At 40.5% G+C, this 20,570-nt stretch overlaps 1 protein-coding gene across 1 annotated transcript in view; it reads left to right on the top strand.

Moving 5' to 3' along the window:
• Positions 1 to 20,570, top strand: part of tle2b (TLE family member 2, transcriptional corepressor b) — an 85,239-nt gene that overhangs the window by 48,844 nt on the left and 15,825 nt on the right. Inside the window, exons 5-10 of the mRNA XM_073476733.1 lie at positions 7,269 to 7,331; positions 10,084 to 10,158; positions 12,702 to 12,882; positions 14,025 to 14,041; positions 16,821 to 16,961; positions 19,500 to 19,553. Of these exons, the coding sequence (XP_073332834.1) occupies positions 7,269 to 7,331; positions 10,084 to 10,158; positions 12,702 to 12,882; positions 14,025 to 14,041; positions 16,821 to 16,961; positions 19,500 to 19,553 (531 nt within the window). The remainder of the gene's footprint in view (positions 1 to 7,268; positions 7,332 to 10,083; positions 10,159 to 12,701; positions 12,883 to 14,024; positions 14,042 to 16,820; positions 16,962 to 19,499; positions 19,554 to 20,570) is intronic.

The raw sequence follows: 20,570 nt of genomic DNA, 5'->3' as shown, positions 1-20,570 counted from the left end.
TTGTAATGTTGCCTGTCTACGATCACTGCTGCTGCCCAGTGTAACAGAAAGGACAGTTATTGCACGTCGGTCAAGGCTCAATTCACCTTTGGTTCAATAAGTGCAGTTTGACATTCACTCTAATGTTTTTTAATATACACCTGTGTGTGGATCATACATTTTTATTTACTTTGTGAATATTCAGTTAACACTTAAAAGAATAAAGATACTTTTGTTGTCAAAACATTTGACACCCCCAAATATTATACCAATCATGCAGTAGGATGTATGAAGGTCACCACTTTCTGTCACCACAAAACCATTACACAGTGTATAACCTTCTTTCTGTCAAGGTAACGTCGACTGGGCACGTATCCTTTTTTTCCATCAGCATCATGCATCTCATTCTCTCTGTGGCACACATTCATGTTTCAAGTTGCTTATTACAACTGGTGTCCTCTGCAGTTGGAGGTTAAGATGCTCCTTCAGCTACATCCAAGGATTCAAACCAGCAACTATTCTGGTTAAAATCGAGAGAGAGGTGCTAGGAATAGAAATAAAATCGGAGCTAAGAGACATGGGCAGAGATTTTTGTTGAGAGCAATTAGAGCGAGTAGAGGAGAGGGGTATCACACACACACAGGCCCCCCCTCTAACGCTGGCTTGCTCAGCCGTAGTGGGACTCTGAAGCTGGCACAGCTGGCAGTGCCCGAGCACACTGGGCACAATCTCTCTCCTCCTGTGCCAATCTCAACCCACGCTCATCACATTCAAATTCACCAAGCTTTATTGGCAAGATGAACGCGGTCACTGTTGCTTGCCGTCATGCTGGGAGAACAAATACAAAGCTGATCTTTCACAGGAAAGTGGCTTCCCTGTTGATCCAGTTCAAGTTCACTTTGGTGTCATGAGTGAAAAGTGTACAAAGAAAAACGTGAGCTTGTTTTCTGTCAGTTCTTTTCTCCTTTTCTTTCTGGTCTTGATGAGAATGCATTAGATATGAACCTCCATATATCACTTTCTGCCTCTCACAAGCCTGCAGATATGCTACAGTTACACAACGCCGGACGCCTTGTCGTTCCAAGCAGTTGAAAGAAAAATAGCTCAGGGGCAGATCTCACTCCAATAGGCCCCCCTCCCTCTAAAACAAGCTTTGTCTTTGTCAGAACAGTCAGGCGCCGGCTCATTAAAGAAAATTCCACATGCAGATACACTGTTACACCATCAGTTTCTGATGGCTTATTTTGTGAGTGAGCGTTATTATTTTCTTTTCTAGTGTACCCACCGCCTCATCTACCCACCTGTCTCGTCTATTTCTTCTTCAGTTAGTCATTCAATACGTTTCCTAGAATGCCTTTTGACAGCCCTCACAGAACAGGCAGGAACGTGTTGCATTGGCACCGTGGGTTAAACATGTGGGTGGAGAGAGAGCTGCAGCAATAGCGATACCAATTGCAAAGTAAGTGAAGGAGAATGAGTTTTTCTAGTCAAGAAAAATTGAAAATTACATCATTTGCGCAAAGCACAACTCTGGCTTCTGCAATGCATTCTGGTCGACTGAGCTAAGTGTTGGTGTAGAAATTGTTTCCACTGCCTCTTTTACTTTGATGGATTTCATCCTGATTGACAGTTGAATGCAGATACAAAATGTTGGTTCAAGGAAGGTGACACCAAATATGACCTTTGCTTTTTATGTTAAATTTTTCTTGACAATGAACTGTTGGAGGTTTTTCTAGTCTTGCATAGCCAGAATCCCCACCATGCTGTCTGCCTACAGCCTTTATCATTATGCCAAAAGGGGAAAATCCTCTGGCTTGTTTGTTTTTCTTGAACCAATCACAATCATCTTTGGTGGCACAACACATTGGCTCGTGGGCAGACGAGCAGTGGCATTAAAATTACTGAATCCCTGCAAAAGAAAAGGCAACTGCTAGCTTGTTTACGTTCAGATCGTTGACAATCAGGATGGGGTTGGGATAACTTTCAGCATGCAGGTTGCTAGCTCGGAGATTGTTGTTGTTTTCCATAGAGACAGGGATTTTTAAAACCATAACACGCAGATAGCGCAATGAGAGAGAATGCAAGCTGAAATAGTCAACCAAAAGCAGCCTTATACCCACAGTCTACATCTGGTCAGTCAGACTACAGGTTCTCAACATGATGTCACATCATCTACGGAAGACCAGTTATTGCAGAATTTATAAAATTACAACAGTGAAACAGAAACGTTAGTGCACATCAAATACTTTCTATTTTTCTAATATTCCTTGGTAATACTCTCTTCATAAAACCTCACAGAGTTGTTGCCCTCCATGCTCTATTATTTTGCTGGAATTTTGCTTTGAATAGACTGGGCACACATGATGATCTTCAGGATCAGCAACAATTGTTTTGCCTTTTTCATTTAGACTTGAAGGACACACCGGTCCTTCAATAGGCTTTAACCATCACTGCTCACAGGTGTATGCCAAATATTGCTTGACTCTATTTCTGACATATTTCTCTTCACTGGCTGTGACTGTACTGTCTGTTGTGACCACTTGAAATCAATATTAATACAGCTTTGTCATAATTGTAAGTGCTGGTGTGAACATGTGGTTACTTACAAGCTTTTAGTATGACTTTCAATACTTCAAAAATCTGATTAGCTGGTGGACTCACCCATGCAAGACACTCAGTCACCATAGAAAATATGTGCACATGATGTTAGAATAGGTAACAGTATTTTTTATTTTTTATTTTTTATTTTTTATTTAGGTGTCATATTGATTGTACTGTATTTGTGTGTGTGTGTATGTGTGTGTGTGTGTGTGTGTATGTGTGTTACCTTTTCACACATTTCAGGTTGTATAATTATGCAGCAACCACGCACTCTGTTCATATAAACGTTTTGCTGGCTGTTATTATCATCCTGTCAATGATCTGACGAGATGACAAGTCTGAGCACGCTGCTGCTCTGTATGTGTGTGTGTGTGTGTGTGTGTGTGTGTGTGTGTGTGTGTGTGTGTGTGTGTGTGTGTGTGTGTGTGTCTTAGGCCGTGACAGGCGAATATGCACCACAGCCTCTGGAACAGGCTGTCCTTGCAGTACATTTCTTCTTCTTCTTTGTCTTTGTCTGTTTTCTCCTCTCCTCTAACCTTACTTTTAGTTTGCATTTATCCGTCTCTTTGAATGTTTTGCAGAATAACTTGTGAAATTTGTGCTCTTCTAAATGGAAAGCTTTCTTTGTCTCTCTCACCTACATTTTTTTTTATCTCCGTTTCACTTAAAGCCTCTCTCTTTGCCTCTCTCTGTCCCTCTGCCAGTTGGCAGCTTATCTGCCCTCAGGTGTTTATTGACCAGCCCCCTCTCTTCCTTTGTATCTACCCATCCATTCATCCCTCCATCCGTTCATCCCTCCATCCAGCCAGTCTTTGCCAGTACTCCCTGATGGCTGTGCTTTGGCAGGGCTCTGGAACGAGACTGTGCCGTGTTGTCTCTGACACCTGGCCCAGCTCAGACTGCTTCAGCCCGGCTCACTTTCACTCTGTTGTCAACCCATCGGCTGATTGTCGCCTTAAACTCATAACACCATCCACTGCCTCCCAGCCAGAACGTAGAGTTGGTGGGATGCTGTCAAAACCAATGAATCAAACAAATGAAAGCGTTGCTAATAGTGCTAAACCTAAACTAAACGTTGCAGCTTTATGCAATGTTAGGTGGCTTTTGGTTTACAGTCTGCATGGTGCTCATCACATGTTTCCATAGTACCCTACCTATTGAATGAACAGCCAGAAAAACAACATATTTATAACATATGAAACACAGAGGAGGAACATCCAAACATCTCTGAAACTTCACCTGATGCTTAATGTGGCTAAAACCATTCATCAGTATAATCATTGATCATTTAGAGATCCATTAATTAATCAACCAATTGCTTCTGAACTTGTTTCAGTTATGTATTTTATCCTTAGATAATATTTAGCTGTGAAGGCCGTGCAAAGCGTAACATAGAAAATAGCCATTCCTCATTGAAACCTGTACTGAAAGAAATGTGTCTCTTTTCTATGTCTATTCAGTTACATCTATTGATATAGCTTTCAATCAAACTCACGGCCACCTTTGAAATAGTCAATGAAAGCAACCTCATTGATCGACCATGTTCAGGGCAGTTCTGTCCTTTTCTGCTCAGACTTATGGTGCAGCATCAGTCCTGTCAGATTGGCCTTTCTCTGGCCAAAACTCAACCAGGTCATCTCCATTGATCTGTTGCCTGAGGACAACCTGTTGTTCGTAAGGTGGCAATGTGGTGTAGCAGCAAAGTTATTACTAAGGAGAGGAAAGTTCATGAAGCATAGATGATACAGTATGTTTTACAGCTGCAGCGATTAGTGGATTAATCGATTATTCTATTGAAAGAAAGTTGCCAGCTATTTCAATCATCAATTAATCATTTCAGTCATTTTTCAAGCAAAAATGTCTGGTTCCAGCTTCTTAAATGTGAGGATTTGATGCCTTTCTTTGCCATTTATGACACTGGGAAATTGTGATGAGCTTTTTTCACAATTTTTTGTCATGTGATTGATGATTTATAGATTGATTGTGAAAATAATTAGGGGGGTGAATATTTTAAGCTGTTTCTTTGATGGATAGTTGGCTGCCTTAACGATTGATTATCGGTTAATCATTAATAATATATAAAATATGCTGCACGTTTTTTCAGTAGAGAACTGTTTGAACCATTAACATGGTGTTTGATGCAAAATCTACGAAGACTACATTAGGCGTAAAAAGAACAGATAAAGTTAACACTAAGTTACTTAAATGATAAACTAAACAACAAAATAATGACTTGATTTTATTTGCAGAGCCCCCATCTGTTGCTATTCATCAACTGGCCCAACAAAATCCGATCCATATTGAGGTTACTTAATGGTTAAAATTAAATGATGTCAGTTTGTACTTTGTCTTTTTTAGTTTTTTAAATAACAAAGTAATTGTATTTTATTTCAATACATCGTCTGACATCAGTATTCTGTGTTTTATTTTGGTATATTTGATAAGCAAGTATTTGTACTTTTTGATGTATTTGTATTTGATGTATTTGTTTGTTAATGCATTTTTAATTGGTTAAATTCTTCACGGCGATAAATGATTATTCATTAACATCCCCATGGCAGATAAATCAATAATGAAAGTAATTGTTATTTGCAACCCTAGTATATGTAAATGAATTGAACAAGAGTATGTAATGTTTACCTTTATGAACAAAGTTTTACCATTTGTCCATAAAGAAAATAATATGTGCCATAGGTTAGTTCTGTTTTTCCATGTTAAACCATTTCACAAGTTGCTCCAAGACTAACTCAGGTCAATTCAAACAGGGAAACATATTTATTTGTGAAAGGACCCTTTTGAGGCTACTTGTTAACAAAGCCAACTTGCCAGCTCGTGCAGCCATCGTTAGACTCTGTAGGGATCATTATCAGAGGTAGGAATGAGTGTGGGTATAGTGTCATTTTACTTCCAGCTGTAATTTAGTGGAGAAGTTAGAATAAATTGAGAGCACAGAAGGGGATTAAGTCAAGTTCAAGCAGACAAACATACAGTATTTTTTAACAGAAATGGAATCAGAATACTGTGTACAGCAATAAGAAATGTTGTAATTTCCTTTTGTAAAAACTCTTCTATTCTTTTATTTTATCCTTTCTCTGGTTGTCACTTTACTCTCTATGGTGAGGAAATGAATACTGTACATGCATATCATTCAAAATACACTGAGGAGCTTTGGCACAACCACCCACCTCCACACACACTCACACTAATGCACACACACCTGCATATATTGACACATGTATGATGTGATAAGTCTGTGTCTGTCTGTGGAACAGAGCTGTGTGTCTGGTGATAGCCAGTTTATGAAGTCATGATGAGACTGGATGTAAGTGACAGGCCGGCTGGTGTGTGTGTGTGTGTGTGTGTGTGTGTGTGTATGTGTGTGAGAGAGAGAGAGAGAGTGAGAGAGAGAGAGAGAGAGAGAGGGAGAGACTTTGCATGATGGTGTATACAGCCCTGTCAGTCTCTGCACTGCCCTCCATTGCCCTTTTGCTGTCTTTTTTCTCTTTTCTCCTCCGGTATCTTCAAGTGCCAGAAACATGTGTTAGTGAGGATAGAAGGATACAGAGAGAAAAAGAGAAAAAAAGTGAAATAGGTAGAGGGAGGAAAAAAGAAAAATGTATGCATGTAGTATGGCCGCGGTAATGTGCGACAGCAAAGGAACGAAGAAAAAACACGAGAGCGACTGATGTAAGAGGAAGAAAAGAGGGCAGCTGAGAGAAAGGAGGGAGGATAAATTAGAACGGAGAGAAAGTAATAATATAGAAAAATAGAAAGATGGGAGAAAATGAGACAAAGCGAGCAAGGGAGAGATGAGAGAGAGGGGGGAGGAGAGGGATGGGAGGAAGAGGATGAATAGGGTAATAATGGCTCAGTGTGAGAGCTGTTGTAGAAAAAGAGAGAACGGCTGAGTGAAGAAGAGAACAAAATGAGGCTGAGGGCACTCAGACAGATAGAATTAGACACACCGCAGAGGTTCAGTGTATGTGTGTGTGTGTGTGTGTGTGTGTGTGCTTGCGCGAGTGTGTTTGTGCATGTGTGTGTCACAGAGAGAGTGTGTGCTTATGTTTTTATGTGTTTGTGTGCAGGCTGCTTTATTCTGCGGATGGTTACAAGGTTTGCCACGTGTGCTTGTGTGTGTGCGCATGTTTCTGTGTGCATATGTGTGTGTGTGTGGGCTGGGGGTAAGAAAGAGCATTTTTATGGTTTTTACGAGTTTTAGGAAATGGAGAAAAGTAATGGCACTGAATAGCAGGCTGTGACAGGCAGAGAGCTTGAGAGAGAAATCTTAGATGTGTTCTGCTTTGTCTGAGTGCGTGTTTGTTCGCTCATATGTTTGTGTGTGTGTGAGAGAGAGAGACTAAGAGAGTGAGAGAGGAAGACTGAAGTGGGTAAGAGTGCGTGTGAGGCCGAGCTAAATGAGAGTGTGATGGTGCTAAAAGACCAGATGATGACTGGAGTGCTGCCTCCATCCTTCCACCTTTGCTGTTCACTTCCACATTCAGCCACATTTTTCTCCTTGTCACTGGCAGAACTCGTCGCTCATTAGCAAAGGTTTTTTAATGCTGCAGAGGCTTAATGTGCTGTTAATGTGGATCATCTTCTCCCTTCATTGTGTACTTATTATCGTACAGTATGCAGCACAATCATATATCCATTTCTCTCACCTTCTGTCTCTCTCTCCATCGCAGGCGGAGATTGTCAAGCGTCTCAGTGCCATCTGTGCTCAGATCATCCCTTTCCTCTCTCAAGAGGTAAGTGTCACCGCTGCCAGACACACTTAGACATAAACAAAAAATATGCATAATCAGGAGTCAATTATTCACATTCCCAGTACTATATCATATTTTCTTAGTATTCGAAATAACAAATAACCCAGAATGGATACATTTGCATGATAAGCAAAGCTAAAGAGGAAACAATAATTCAGAAGTTACAATTCAGTCATGGTAATATATGTGTGCAAGTGAAGTGGACAAAAACAGAAACATTTTCACTGTACTCACAATTCAATACACGTGTTTGCTGAAAAAGTTTCTGTTCAGACATGAGTTGATTCAACTTAATACAAGGGTAGAGAGTAACTTTTTATTATCTATTTACTCAAGTACTTTTTACCTTAGAAGAATTTTGAGGTACTTGTACCTTACTCAAGAATTTCCATTTTTTTGCTTATTTATACTTTACATATTATATCTATATTTTATATTTATACTATACTACACTAAAGAGCCAAATATTATACTTTTGAATCCTCTTTTACATTGTCAACATTAAATCGGTGTACACATGAATAGATCAGTAATTATAATCCAATAATAAATGGATAATGTTATTCGGAAATGGGCCTTTCTGAGTAAAGAATGCTTTTACTTTTTGTATTTTTAGTATTATTTGATGCTATTACATTTTAGGGCATGGATACCTGACCCAAACCCGTCGGGACCTGCCGGGCCGAGCTAGGACAGAAACAAGTGATATCCAGTTTTGGGTCAGATTTATATATATATACATGTAAAATATAGGCCTTTATATTATGGATTTTATATCTATAGTATGTTCGTAGAACAAAGCCTTTTCATGGTCATCCACACTGTACATATCTGTAACAGGGTAAACACACAAGTTGTAACCATGGCAACAACTGCGTGACATGGTAACACAAGCTAAGTGCTTCAGCTTAGACAACTGCATCAGGCTCGAGTTGCTTTCAGGTGACTGTCTAGTTCGGGGCCACTTTGAGTCTGTGGTTTGTGGTGTTACAGTAAATACTGTTTGAGGTATAGATATTAAACATGCACTAGTTTTCTGCATATAAATGATGGCACGGCTCATTAGCTTTCAGAGTTTTCTTGTCAATTGTTTCTGTGGAGATCTCATCCCTATTATTGCAAGCTGCTCAAAAAGTTATCCTCTGTGTTTTCAAAGCAAATCAATCAGCAAATCCATTGATGTATTATCAAACCCCCATTTTACTTAATATATCTTCATTAAACTCAAAACATCTGGCTTATCATTAAATAAAACAAATCCAAGCAAATATGTAAATTCAGTTAATTATGGCACATGGGTAAAACTAGTTTGAAACATTCTGAATAAGCATGAAAGAGCTTAGAACTGTTTGTGGTTAATTATTTTGTTTGCACGGTAAAATACCTTTGTGCTCTCAAAGGGAGGGCACAAAGGTATCTAAATCTCATTTATATCTAAATGAGAGAATTATTTGTGTTTTGTGCAAATCAGATTAAAAATAATGAAGGAAAAAGTCTAAATAAATTCAGTCAGAAACATTGATCATCATGTCACCTGATATTCGCTGATGTCCAATGGTATAATCATGTTCTGTGCTGCATTTTTGTAGTATGTGGTCATGTGGTTTTGTCCAAATGATGTGTACCAGGTAGAAAGGTACTGATTTAAAGCCTATTCCTGTAGATGTCAAACAATACAGAAAATATAGGCATAAAGAACGCTTTGTGACTTTAAGTTTTCATAAACTACATTATTTAATGAATATTTAGATCCCATTATTTTTAAAGCAACATTATGTAACTTTTTTTACCTTAATATTACAGCTTTAAAATCATTTTGATGGTACAGTGTCTTGTAATAGGGTGAATGGTGTCTCTGTCTCAGACACTCTGCCAATTGCTACATAATGCTGCTTTAAATTCAATATAGACACTCCTTAAAGATTTACTTTGGATCCTCTTATTGCTCAGCAACATCATTATCTATCCCGTGTTTGTACATGTCATGTCTTTAACTTAACTTGCTTAATACAACCTACATAAGTAAGAGGTGCAGTGATCATTGAAGATAATATTATTTTATTGTGTATGTGTGTACATGTGCATCGTGTGTGAGTGTAGTGTTCTTTGGTGTGTGTTGGTTGAATGTGGGATTGTGTAGATGGCAGTACAAACCTGCAGACACACTTCTCTTTGTCTGTGAGTGTGAGTGAGCTTTGATGAGTGGGCTCCCTGGAGACAGAATGGTCACAGCTCTGTCAGTTTGATCAATATTGACACTGTGTGTGTGTGTGTGTGTGTGTGTGTGTGTGTGCGTACACGAGCACTGTTGCACATGCATATTTGCGTTTGTGTGTCTGATTACATTGGGATTTTGTGTAAACAGAACTGAGGTTTTAGTTAGTGTGGCTTTGAGCACATCTGTGTGTGTTTGTGTGCGTTCGTGTCTGGCTGTATGTGTGTTTCTGTTGGTGTGACTTTTTTTTGTCAGTGTTTGAGCTGTGTGTGAATGCATGGTTGCCCAATCCATTTACGTTTATACACCCAGTACAAGCAGAGTTTAGATGTTGTAACACCTTCATCAACTTTAGTTCATGTAATGGTTCCTGCTGTGTACCTACTGTATCCATTATGTTTACTTTACACTTATACTGTAACATAAAACACCAAAGCAGGAAAAAACCTGCCTGTCTCCTTACTGTCTTTCTGTGGCGTTTGATGTGTATGTGTGTGTGTATATAATTTGTGTGTGCAGCACCAGCAACAGGTGGTCCAGGCAGTGGAGAGGGCCAAGCAGGTTACCATGGCTGAACTCAACGCCATTATCGGGGTGAGTCACCTCCATTCGTCATGACAACACAAACACACACCTACACAACACACACATTAACTGATGATGTTCCAACTGATCTGACTGGCTCTGATGACAGTCAGCTGATCAAATTCTCTCACCACTGGTCCATATACATGTAGATCAGAAAAACTGATCTTCAGATAGGTGAGGCATTAACGTAAATGTCGATCGAGGTGTTTACGTTTGCTGTTTGTGCCCCAGATGGCGATGTTGATCATGTGGGTCATGCAGGTATTACTTAACCACCGCATGCTTTGATAGTATTCTATGAATTAATGTGGCTAATAGGCAATTCAAAGTTGTTGTTTTTTTTTAATGGAAATTGGCCTTTGAAGAGATTATTGTGGCATCTGTGTTTGAAATTTTCTGTAACCAGCCTGTTTGAATCAGATGTTAACCAACATCTCATCCAGAGTGTGGAGTGTGTTTCTGTTGTATCAACGTAATGATCAGCGGCAACTGCGATGTAGCGATGTCCTATTTTAGTCTGGACCTATTTTGGAAGATACAACTTAATATGCCAAAACCTAATGAATCACCACTCCCAGTCAAACACTTGGTTGTTCTTGTTCAGACAACTCAGAACTTAAGAATTTCCAACCTCCTACTAGAAAATGCACAGTGGAACGCAACTCGATGTCAGAATTCCTACTTGTAAACTCGTGGTACATCCATTTGCCCTGACTTCACGAGGGAGCAGTTGTCTTGACATCACTCAACAATTGCACCAACCATGGAGAAGCGATAGGGTGTATTTTTAGACCACAGTATTTGTATAAAGCTAGTGAATGAAATGTTTAGATACGTTTCCAGGTATAAATGTGCCGTAAAAGAAAATGTATCATGGCATCTGTTACCTTGTTTCGTTTTTGGTCCTCTATTTTGTTTATAATGCAAGGAGTCTGCACTGCTGAGGGGGTCAGTTGTGTATGCACTTGCCAAAAACACCTAGTATTGTTGCGGCCAGTCAAGTTTTTGGTCCACTTTTGGCGTCATGTACCTGGAATGCTTGGAGGTCAAAAGTTGGAAATTTCAGCTTGGAAATTTCGACCTCTGACGTAACTATTTGTATAGAGAAATACCATTAATGTTAATAGCTTTCGTCTCTCTTATGTGTCCACTTACTGTGTATGGTTTACACTGCATTAATTACAGCTCAGTTTCAAGGTTTTTGGATAAAACACTTTGAGCTTACATTTTATATTTAGATAAAACTGAAGCTAACATACAGACTGTAACTATAGAGTTATACTGAACATTATAACACCTACATTTGCATCTGATAGTGCATGATGACATGACCAAGAGCAACATAATATACACTTGCTTGTGTACACACATCTTTATGTGTACACACACACAGACACAGTGATGGTCCTGAGTGCTCTGGTAGACGGGGCTTTCCAGAGCTTGTCTGAGCACTGATCACATTACTGTCTACTTAAAGCCCTTTGTTCCTCCCAGCACTACAAACACTGCTGTCTCTAAGGTGTGTGTGTGTGTGCTCATGTGAGTGTATGTGTGTCGAACACAGCAGCTCGAGACGACAACAACACACACAAACACATCATAATGCTCCCTTCAGGATAATAGCCTTTCTTTATCTGTAGCTGCTCCTTTGCTCTCCACTCTCTCTGTCCTCCGTCATCCTCTTTTTTTTTCTCCCCGCTTTCTCTTTGTCTTTCTGTTCATTTTCCTTCTGGATTTCACCCAGAGTCATCTCTCCTTTTGTAATCTCTTATCATTCTTTTCCTCTTACTGTGGCCCTGTCCTAATTTCTCCTCTCCCATTGTTTTTTATGTGTTATTTTTTGCTATGTCTTATCTTTTGCTCTCTGCGCTGCACACTTTCCCTCTCTCTTCCTGTGCTCATTTACCCTCTCCACCTATCTTCTCCCTCCTGCTCAACTAATTCTCCTTCGCTTTTCACTGCTTCCTCCATGATTCCCCTCTGTTGCTCCCCATCATTTACTCTCTGACTCAAACATTTTCTTCCCTCTCTTTAAACCTCCCTGTGTTTTCCCTTGACCTGTTTCTCCATCTCCTCCTTTCCTTCATAATTAATCCCTTTCATCACCTCACTTTTTTCACCGTCTCTTGTCATTCTTTTGCTTCTTGGCCTCCTTCTTCACCTGCTTCACTTTCCTGTAAACCCTGATCATTTAACTTCCTTCCCCCCTTCTGTCCTTTTCCTCTTTCTCGTTATTGGTGTCCATCTTTCTCACCTCTTAATCCACTGATCTCTTTTACATCCTATCTTCCTCCATCTTGTTTTCCTCTGTATGTGGATTTGATTTAATTTACTTCCTCCCTTTCTGTCTCTCCCCTCCGTTATTCCAAAAACAACCCCCACCTCCTCTTACCTTTTCCACCCTTTTCTTTTGTTCTCTGTGACTTTCTCCTTCTTATTTTCTATCCATTTCTTCCTCTACCTGTTTTTTATCTAACCATCCACCCTTGTATGACACCGTCCCTCTCCGACCCCTCCCTCCCCGCTCCCTTCTTTCCCTGTGGCCACAGCAGCAGCAGCTCCAGCACCTGTCTCATCACGCCCCTGGCATCCCTCTGACGCCACACCCATCAGGCCTGTCCCTGGGCGCGGGGGGCTCAGGGCTTCTTGCGCTGACAGGAGCCCTGGGGGTCTCGGCACACCTGGCCTCCAAAGATGAGCGCAACCACCTTGACCCCGAACATCTCAGAGGTAAAGAAGTGTCGATTTTTAATTCTTAATTTTGAGTCTAATAATGAAATAAATAATACATCAATAAAATGAAAAAATTGTGTCTCTTAAAATATTTTTTTATCTTGCAACTTTCTGTCAGTGGCAGCCTGCTGTCGTAGAAGAAGACAGTAGAGTCACAGTTTAAAGATCCAAACTTTATAGTAAGATTGCTCTGATTGATAGTGGAGAAACACTGACATTTGTACATTTTGACTGTGTAGTCTTCTGGTATATCATATCTGCTGTAAACCATCACATATCACATACACAAGAGTTATTGTTTTATTCATTATATATTTGTATTTCTGCATGTTGTATGTTTAGTTCAACTTAATGTATTCTGTATGAGGATGGGCAGAAAAATGAAATGACCACAGCTACAGAATAAGAAATAGATAATTTTAGACTGGATAAAATGCAAAGCAGGTACTATACATCATTTGTGTCAGGCTTTTGTATCATTTGTACAGTGAGTCACCTTTTGGACTGAATTTGAACCCTGTTGTTTAGATTGCAGTCATAATATGGACAGACGTATTCATAGCACTTGAGTAAATGCAGGAGAAATGCTTTCTACCGACGAACTTTCATTCACCCTGATAGAATATCTTATCTCTGCGCTCCGTTTCAGGCACCGAGCCAAGAGAGACTTTCTCATGAATAAACCGAGAGTTAGAGAAAAAAAGTAAAAATAAAGAAGTGAGACTAGAGAGGGAAAGAGATAGAGAGATCAATGTGTTCATATTGCAGCATTAAGCATCTGTGTGAGAGCTTATGCATGTCTGCAGCTGTGTGTGTTTCTGTTCTTACATATGAGAGGAAGAATGAGTGAAAAGCAAGTGAGCGCTGAAAGAGGCAGCAAGGGAAGACAGCGAGCTTTGTATGGTTGGAGAACAGAGAGAGGGAAAGATAGAGAGGAGACTGGAATCAGGCACAATAGTGGGTCTGTATCTTTATTAGAGAGGAGCCGTCGAGGTTCAGCCTAACCTTGGCTGACTGGGGGACTGTTGTTATTATCAGGACTGACGTCAAACTTTCTCTCTTTTCCCCTTTACTCACCTCTCTCACTCTCTTTTTCTCTACTCTGCTGTCTTTTCCTACCTTTCTCCGCCCCATCCCAGAGGGAGCACCCAGCAGGGTGAGTAGTTGTGTAGTGTGTTCAGTGTGTGAGTGTGTGTGTCTGTGTGTGTGTGACAGTGATAAACTGACAGAAATGGAGACGCACTGTAAAGTGGCCTCTAAAAACCGCTACGTACTGCTGGAGCTCCGCCAGTAGTAGCACAGCTCAACATCAGCACAGCTCAACACCAGCACAATAGCCGCTCAGCGCTATCAACCTTGAGCGTCTCAAGGTTTTCTACATCACACTTAGATCTGAGCTCACAGCATTGCACTGTTATCTGGAAGAAAGTACAAATTGAATGAATGGATGAACAAGCAACTGCTTGTATTTCAGCACCACAAATGTTCTGGTAATCTACAGGACTTACAGAACAAGTGAAAGGATTAAAACCCAGCAAAAGCTGCCCAAAACACGCCTGTTAGTGTCTGTAGAAATGAGCAAGTCTGGCTTGAAAATGTTGACTTGAGTTCAAGATGCATCCAGTATATAAAACTACAGGAGGCTCCTTAATGTCTGATGTGAAAGAACCACCAAATATTTCTCAATGGGTCACACCACTGAAATCCATTTGAAAAGATGTTTCCCAACAGAACCTGCTCTGTTATATCATTAGTTAATATTTGGTGTAGAATTGCACAACTGCCTCTTGAGGAGCGATCGGGAACAAAAAGGGCTGAGTCCTTTTGTCTTCATTCAACTGGTGACCAACTTGTACCAGAAAACCAAAAGGTTGTTGAACATGAATAGAAGAACATGCACTCTGACCTCTGATTATAGTGTAAAAGACTGAGATATATCAATATTAGAATTTTTTTACTCCCTTGTATCAATATCAGCAACAGCTGCAAAAATCAGTCGATCTTTTCTGGTTCTGGTAAAAGGACTTTATATAGTGATTTCCAGTCTACTGACCACTCAAAGCACTCTACAATATCAGGAGGAAATTGGGGTTCAGTATCATGCTCAAGAATACTTCAACATGCAGCCGGGGGACCCTGGGATTGAACCAACGACCTTCCAATTAGTGGACGACTCACTCTACCTCCTGAGCCACAACCTCCAGTATCTTTCCAAAACAGTTTCCTTAATGAAACCTGATTCTGTGCATTGGTAGGTACAGTAAACATGGAAGCAGTGATGATATTATTGTTTATTATTTTGTTGTCTTTCTGTTGACATAATCACATGTCGCTATCATACATATTTATGTATTAATGTGAATTTTTAGATTAGTGGCTGAAGAGGTTGGCTTGTTTAATAAAACACACCAAGCTTCTTTAAAGTTCAGATTCAAGAGTCATTTAATAAAATGCGACTGAGATGTGACACGTTGGTGACTCAGGTTACCATTAGTGATGGGCAAACCAAAACAAAACAAAATCCATCCTTAGAAAAATCAAGTAAATGCAACATGCAGTTAACCATTAGTGCATACAAGTGTTCATTTTGCCTCACAGGTTTTGCACATATTTTCTGTCACTGTAGTTAGAAGTCCCTGTTAATCGCCTGGAGAGTTAATGCAGTGCAAATGGCCTGATTGAAATTCAGTGGATGTCCATGGTTTGTCCTGTTCTCTGTGGATGCTTTATGGAAGCCATGTGAACACTCCCTTACTGTACTGGCTGCAGCGGGCAGCTGGGCTTCATCAGTGTAACTGTTGATAACACAGAGAGAGGGGGTGGGTTGGAGGGAGATGGAGAGTGAAATTGGAAAAGGAAAAAGAGAGAGACACTAAAGAGGAAGACAAAAACAAGAAAAATAGGGAGAGAAGGTTGTTAAAAAATACCAGCAAGTCTTTGTTCTGGTTTTTATTGTGAAATGAAAATGATTTAAGAGCGCTACTGACTTAACTTTCCCTCCCTCTCTCTCTCTCTCTCTCTATCTGCAATGAAACCCTTGGCATAATTTAATTGCTAAACACAATGCTGACTGTTAAGCACCGGGAAAATATTTCTCTTATGAGTTAAGGTTTGTGGTGAACTTAGCCAAGCATTACAGCGTTTGGGAGGGAAAGGGAGGGGAGGGAGAGATGCATATCAATTGGCATTTGTCAGAGAGCCCCGCACCAGTAGAACATGTTGGAATTTTAAATGGAGGGGAAAAAAGGGACAGCGAGAGAGGAAGTCAGGAGAAGAGGGAAGAAGGCTGCGGAGGAGGAGAAGAAAGAAGAGAGGGAATTTTGTTGAGCCGCACTGAGGTCCATTGTGTGGTTTTCTCCTCTCCTCTGTCCAGCGCTCCTTCCTGTCCGCCCCGTGGGCTCTTTCCTGTGTGACTCATTGGTGTGTTAAACCCTCACTGTTCTTGTCCTCCCCACAGCAGGGGACAGAGAATGACAAGTGGCCCTCACCGAACCTCTGGCCCCTGCCCCAGAGCAAACACAACACAATGCTTTGATGGGCTTTTCAGAGTGCTGAGCACCAGGCCAGGCTGTATTGTAAATATGCCGGCACAGCTTTATTGCCCAATAATGAGAGTCATATTTTACATGAGGACTGGTGTGTCGAGGGGAGAGCACTAATTAGCTGTATAGGCTGTCTTGTGTGCCTCCATGGCTACGTCTTCACCTGTGCTTACGCCTGCTGTTCTTGCTGTGTGTGTGCGTGTAATGTTATCATGTGTGTTTTTATGGGGCGATCTGTTAATGTTTGTGTTCCTGCTTTGTGTGCTTTGCCCGAGCTTATATCTACAGAGTGACTGTGTGCACGTTTCTTCACATTGTGCCCTGTACATTGACGTATGTGGGTGTGTTTTATGTGTTTATGCAAGTAAAAAGATGTTTCATGTCTTCCTCCAGAGTAAGTCAGCATCATCAACAGACAGTCAGCCACCTGAGGAGCGCCAGGGCCCGTCAGGAGGCTATTCCTCCTCTCAGGGAGGCGCTGAGGCAAAGAGGAGGCGTTGTGATGACAAGGAGCAGCTTGCGCCACACTCCTATGTACGTGATGTGTGTGTCCTTGTCCTTAAAAGATAGGTTTGTAGCCACATGGTTACCCCGCATGGCCTTCACAACGTTGCTGGTTCGTTTCCAGCTGACAAACTTTTTTGATGTCGTACCTCTCTCTCCCCTATGTTTCAAGTTTGCTTCTGCTGTCTAAGGGCCCGTCTAGATGTACACGGGTATTTCTAAAAATGCCTTTTCTGTGCATTTTGGCCTTTCTTAATCACGTAAATGTTGTTTTAGGTCACTGACACATGTGGCTCTCTTGCTCCTCTGCAGCAGCTCCCTGTGACTTTGACAAAAAATGACATGAAAATGAGTGATGATGGTTATTGTTATACACACTGCTGTAGGCCCAGAGTAATTCTTACAGTCATCGATTGTGAAAATGCATAGCCTACACACAGTTTAGTATCTGTTCTAGCAAGTTGTGATTTTGTCAGTGAATTGAATGACCCTGAACTGATATTGTTGTGCTTTGTGCTCAGCGCTCAGTTTGAATTCTGTAAGGAAAGAAAAAACATTACCTCACATTGAGATGGACAACTACAGTAGCCTGTTTTTTTTCTTTTCTTTTCTTTTCTTTTTTTTTTTTTTTACTTTTACAGTTTTTACAGCTAGGCTGCTGCTACATGTTTTATTTATTATAAAGGAAGGCTACTTTTTTTTATTTTATTCATTTTCACAAACACAGGGAGGATTCAAGTCACCTGCACATAGTTCTGTATTGCTACTCTATTTCACAGTAGGCCTACCGATGCCAGTGAATACTTTCTTCACCTCGCAAGTGTTCATTTTTGTGTTTTGTTGGTATAGCATTCTCCAATAAAAATAACATATATTTAAACTTTTGCACCAAAACATGGTATTATTGTATTGGAAATGCCAACTAAATAATGAGAATAAATAGCCCACTGCAGAGTATCCACATGTGAAAATATTAATGAATGCTCTTTCGGGCCTTTTTAATAATCTTGATAGGCCAATTTAGACTTTTTAGGCTGTAATTTGTGGCTCCAGACAGATTTTTTTACAAAGGGAGGGGGTCAAGAATGGCTCTTTTGATGGTAAAGGTTGCTGACCCCTGGTATAGATTATTTCTGAAAGCGTGCTAAAACATTTGTCTCTCTTTTAAAACCCTGTTTCTGTACTGACTTATGTACGTGTGGAGTAGGCCCAATAAAGTTCGGAAAAATGCCCCAAAAATAATCTTTAACAATTCTGAAAGATTTTGAGCTTTAAGTGATGCCTGGAAGGAAAGTGAAAAGTTATTTTTCAACAGCACATGTGGGATACAACAAGAAAAAATAAACATAAAAATGACAAATAATGTCAAAGTACATGTGCGTCTGTGTGGTTGCGTGTGTATGTGGCATCACCCATGACATTATAGCCCACACAGGGGTCGGGGGCCTGTGGCCAATTAGAGTGGTGTTTGGTTTGGATGGGTCCAGTGAAGAAGAGCAGAGAGCCATAGGCGATGCAATGCCAGAGGAGAGACGGCCAAGGCAGATAGCTGTAATGAATTAGATGGCTGTGTGTTTGCAGTCTGGAGGATTGATTGACACTGGGAGTCCGTCTGCGCAAGATGGCCTCCAGCTAAATCAGTTTGGCATCCACAACCACAGTCCAAATCTTCCCATTAGTTCCGAGCGAGAACAAGCACGGGTAGTTTCCACTTTCTGAATGTTTTTTTCTCTTTTTCTGTCTGTCGAGCAGCATTACAGCTCCCATTTCTCTCTATTTTGCGTCTTGCTCTTCTGTATCTCTCTCTGTCTCTTTATCACCGGCTCTCAATTTCTCCACTTTTCCCTCTCTCTCTCACTTCCCTGTCTTTTCCTGTTTTCTTTTCAATTTTAGTTTGTCTCTCATTTCTTATTATCTCTCTCTTCCTCCTTTTACTTTTTTCTCTTTCCGCTCCCCTCTCTCTCTCTCTCCCTCCCTCTCTCTCGCCCTCTCTATCTGTTTTTTTGTTCTCCGAATAGACTGTAGACGTAGCCCTGTTTTGGTTCTGTATAATTAGGTACTGATGTCACTCCACGCTGATGTCAATAGGAATATCAGGCCATGATCACATCAAAGCGCTGTTGCCATGGTGACTAAGTGCCATCGTTCTCACCCCAGAAAAAGGGAGAGATAGATATAGAGAGATGGCTAGACGAGGAGCGAAAATGTGCCATGGATGGAGAAAGAGCAACAGTGTGTGTTTGTGTGTGCGTGCGCGCGTGTGTGTGTGTGTGAACGAGAGATGATCAAAACAGTGTTTGTATGAAGGAGATGTGTGAGAATATATGGTACACAGTGGTATGGTATCTCTGTGTTAAATGTTGCATGGTGGGCAGCCAGTGGAAGGAAGCAAAGAGCGGCTAGTAATATTGATATATCGATCCGTGTGTGGACTTGTGTGTGTTGCCAGCTTTATTATTAAAGTTCTCTATATACACATACAGTATATATATGTATGTGTGCGTGTCTGTGTGGGTGATAGAGAGACAGACTAGCAACTAATGCTGCCATCTTAATTTTTCTCCGCAGGACAGTGATGGAGACAAGAGCGAAGACAATCTCGTAGTGGACGTCTCCAATGAAGTAAGTGGCCTTTCACATTCTCATGCTCAAACTTTCTTACATGTGAAACTGGTAGCTTGCAGTGATAAATCAACTGAGAGCTATCACCTGACTCAGCTCTTCCCTCAGCTCTACAGACTTTCACAGGCTTTTTAAAAAAAAAAAAATTCACAACTTTACAGTTTTGGTTCACTCTCACCACTCTCATCAACCTTGTGTTAAGCGACAGCAGGCAGCTGTTTCCAGTGAAAAACGTGTAATAAATTCCACTGTACACTACCTGCTCAGCAACAAATGGCAGACAGACAAAGTTAGCAACCAGCTGGTGATTGTTGTGCAGCATTATGAAGCTAAAGAGCCAGATATTTCCCTCAGGAGACCAAAACAGAGCTAAAAGGAGTGTAAATGTTGGACTCATATCAGCACAGTGACTGGAAACCTGACTACAAATTAACGCTAGTGTCTGCTGGGTGTGTAAATAGACAAGCTTTTGCTAAGAAATTTGCCATATCACCAAAAAAGGATGCCTTCATCACCCACAATGCAAATTAGCCACTGATCGGCATCACTGGAGGCAATTTATCAGATTACACAGCTTCCTCTGGAACCACAAATGGCTTCATAGTACTTTTTTAGAGTTGCCCTTTGTAATGTTGCTGTTAGTGTTCTGTTTAGATGGACCACAAGAGGCTAAAAACTGAATTATTCATTGATAATATGATTTCATTCATATTATTCATTGAACAAATGTATTTCAGAACTGCTGAAATAACAGCTTGGATCATCTTTAAAGCTAAGTGGTCATTTATACAGCATAATCTGTGGCTGTGCCTTCTGTAAAGGAGAAAATTTGTCTCATAGATGAAAATTAATCACACAGTAAACACTTTTTAACTACGATGGGTTGTTTCTTTTAATTCCTTAGCAAGCAAAGCTGGTAGAAAATGATTATGTTTGTAGCTTACCTGCAATGTTATAATAAAGAAAGTGACCATTTAGGGATGTATGGGTTATTTTCTGTACAGTCATTGCTTAATG

Source organism: Pagrus major, chromosome 11 (assembly GCF_040436345.1).
Source record: "Pagrus major chromosome 11, Pma_NU_1.0".
Classification (NCBI taxonomy): Eukaryota; Metazoa; Chordata; class Actinopteri; order Spariformes; family Sparidae; genus Pagrus; species Pagrus major.
This window is presented reverse-complemented; position numbering and strand designations above follow the sequence as displayed.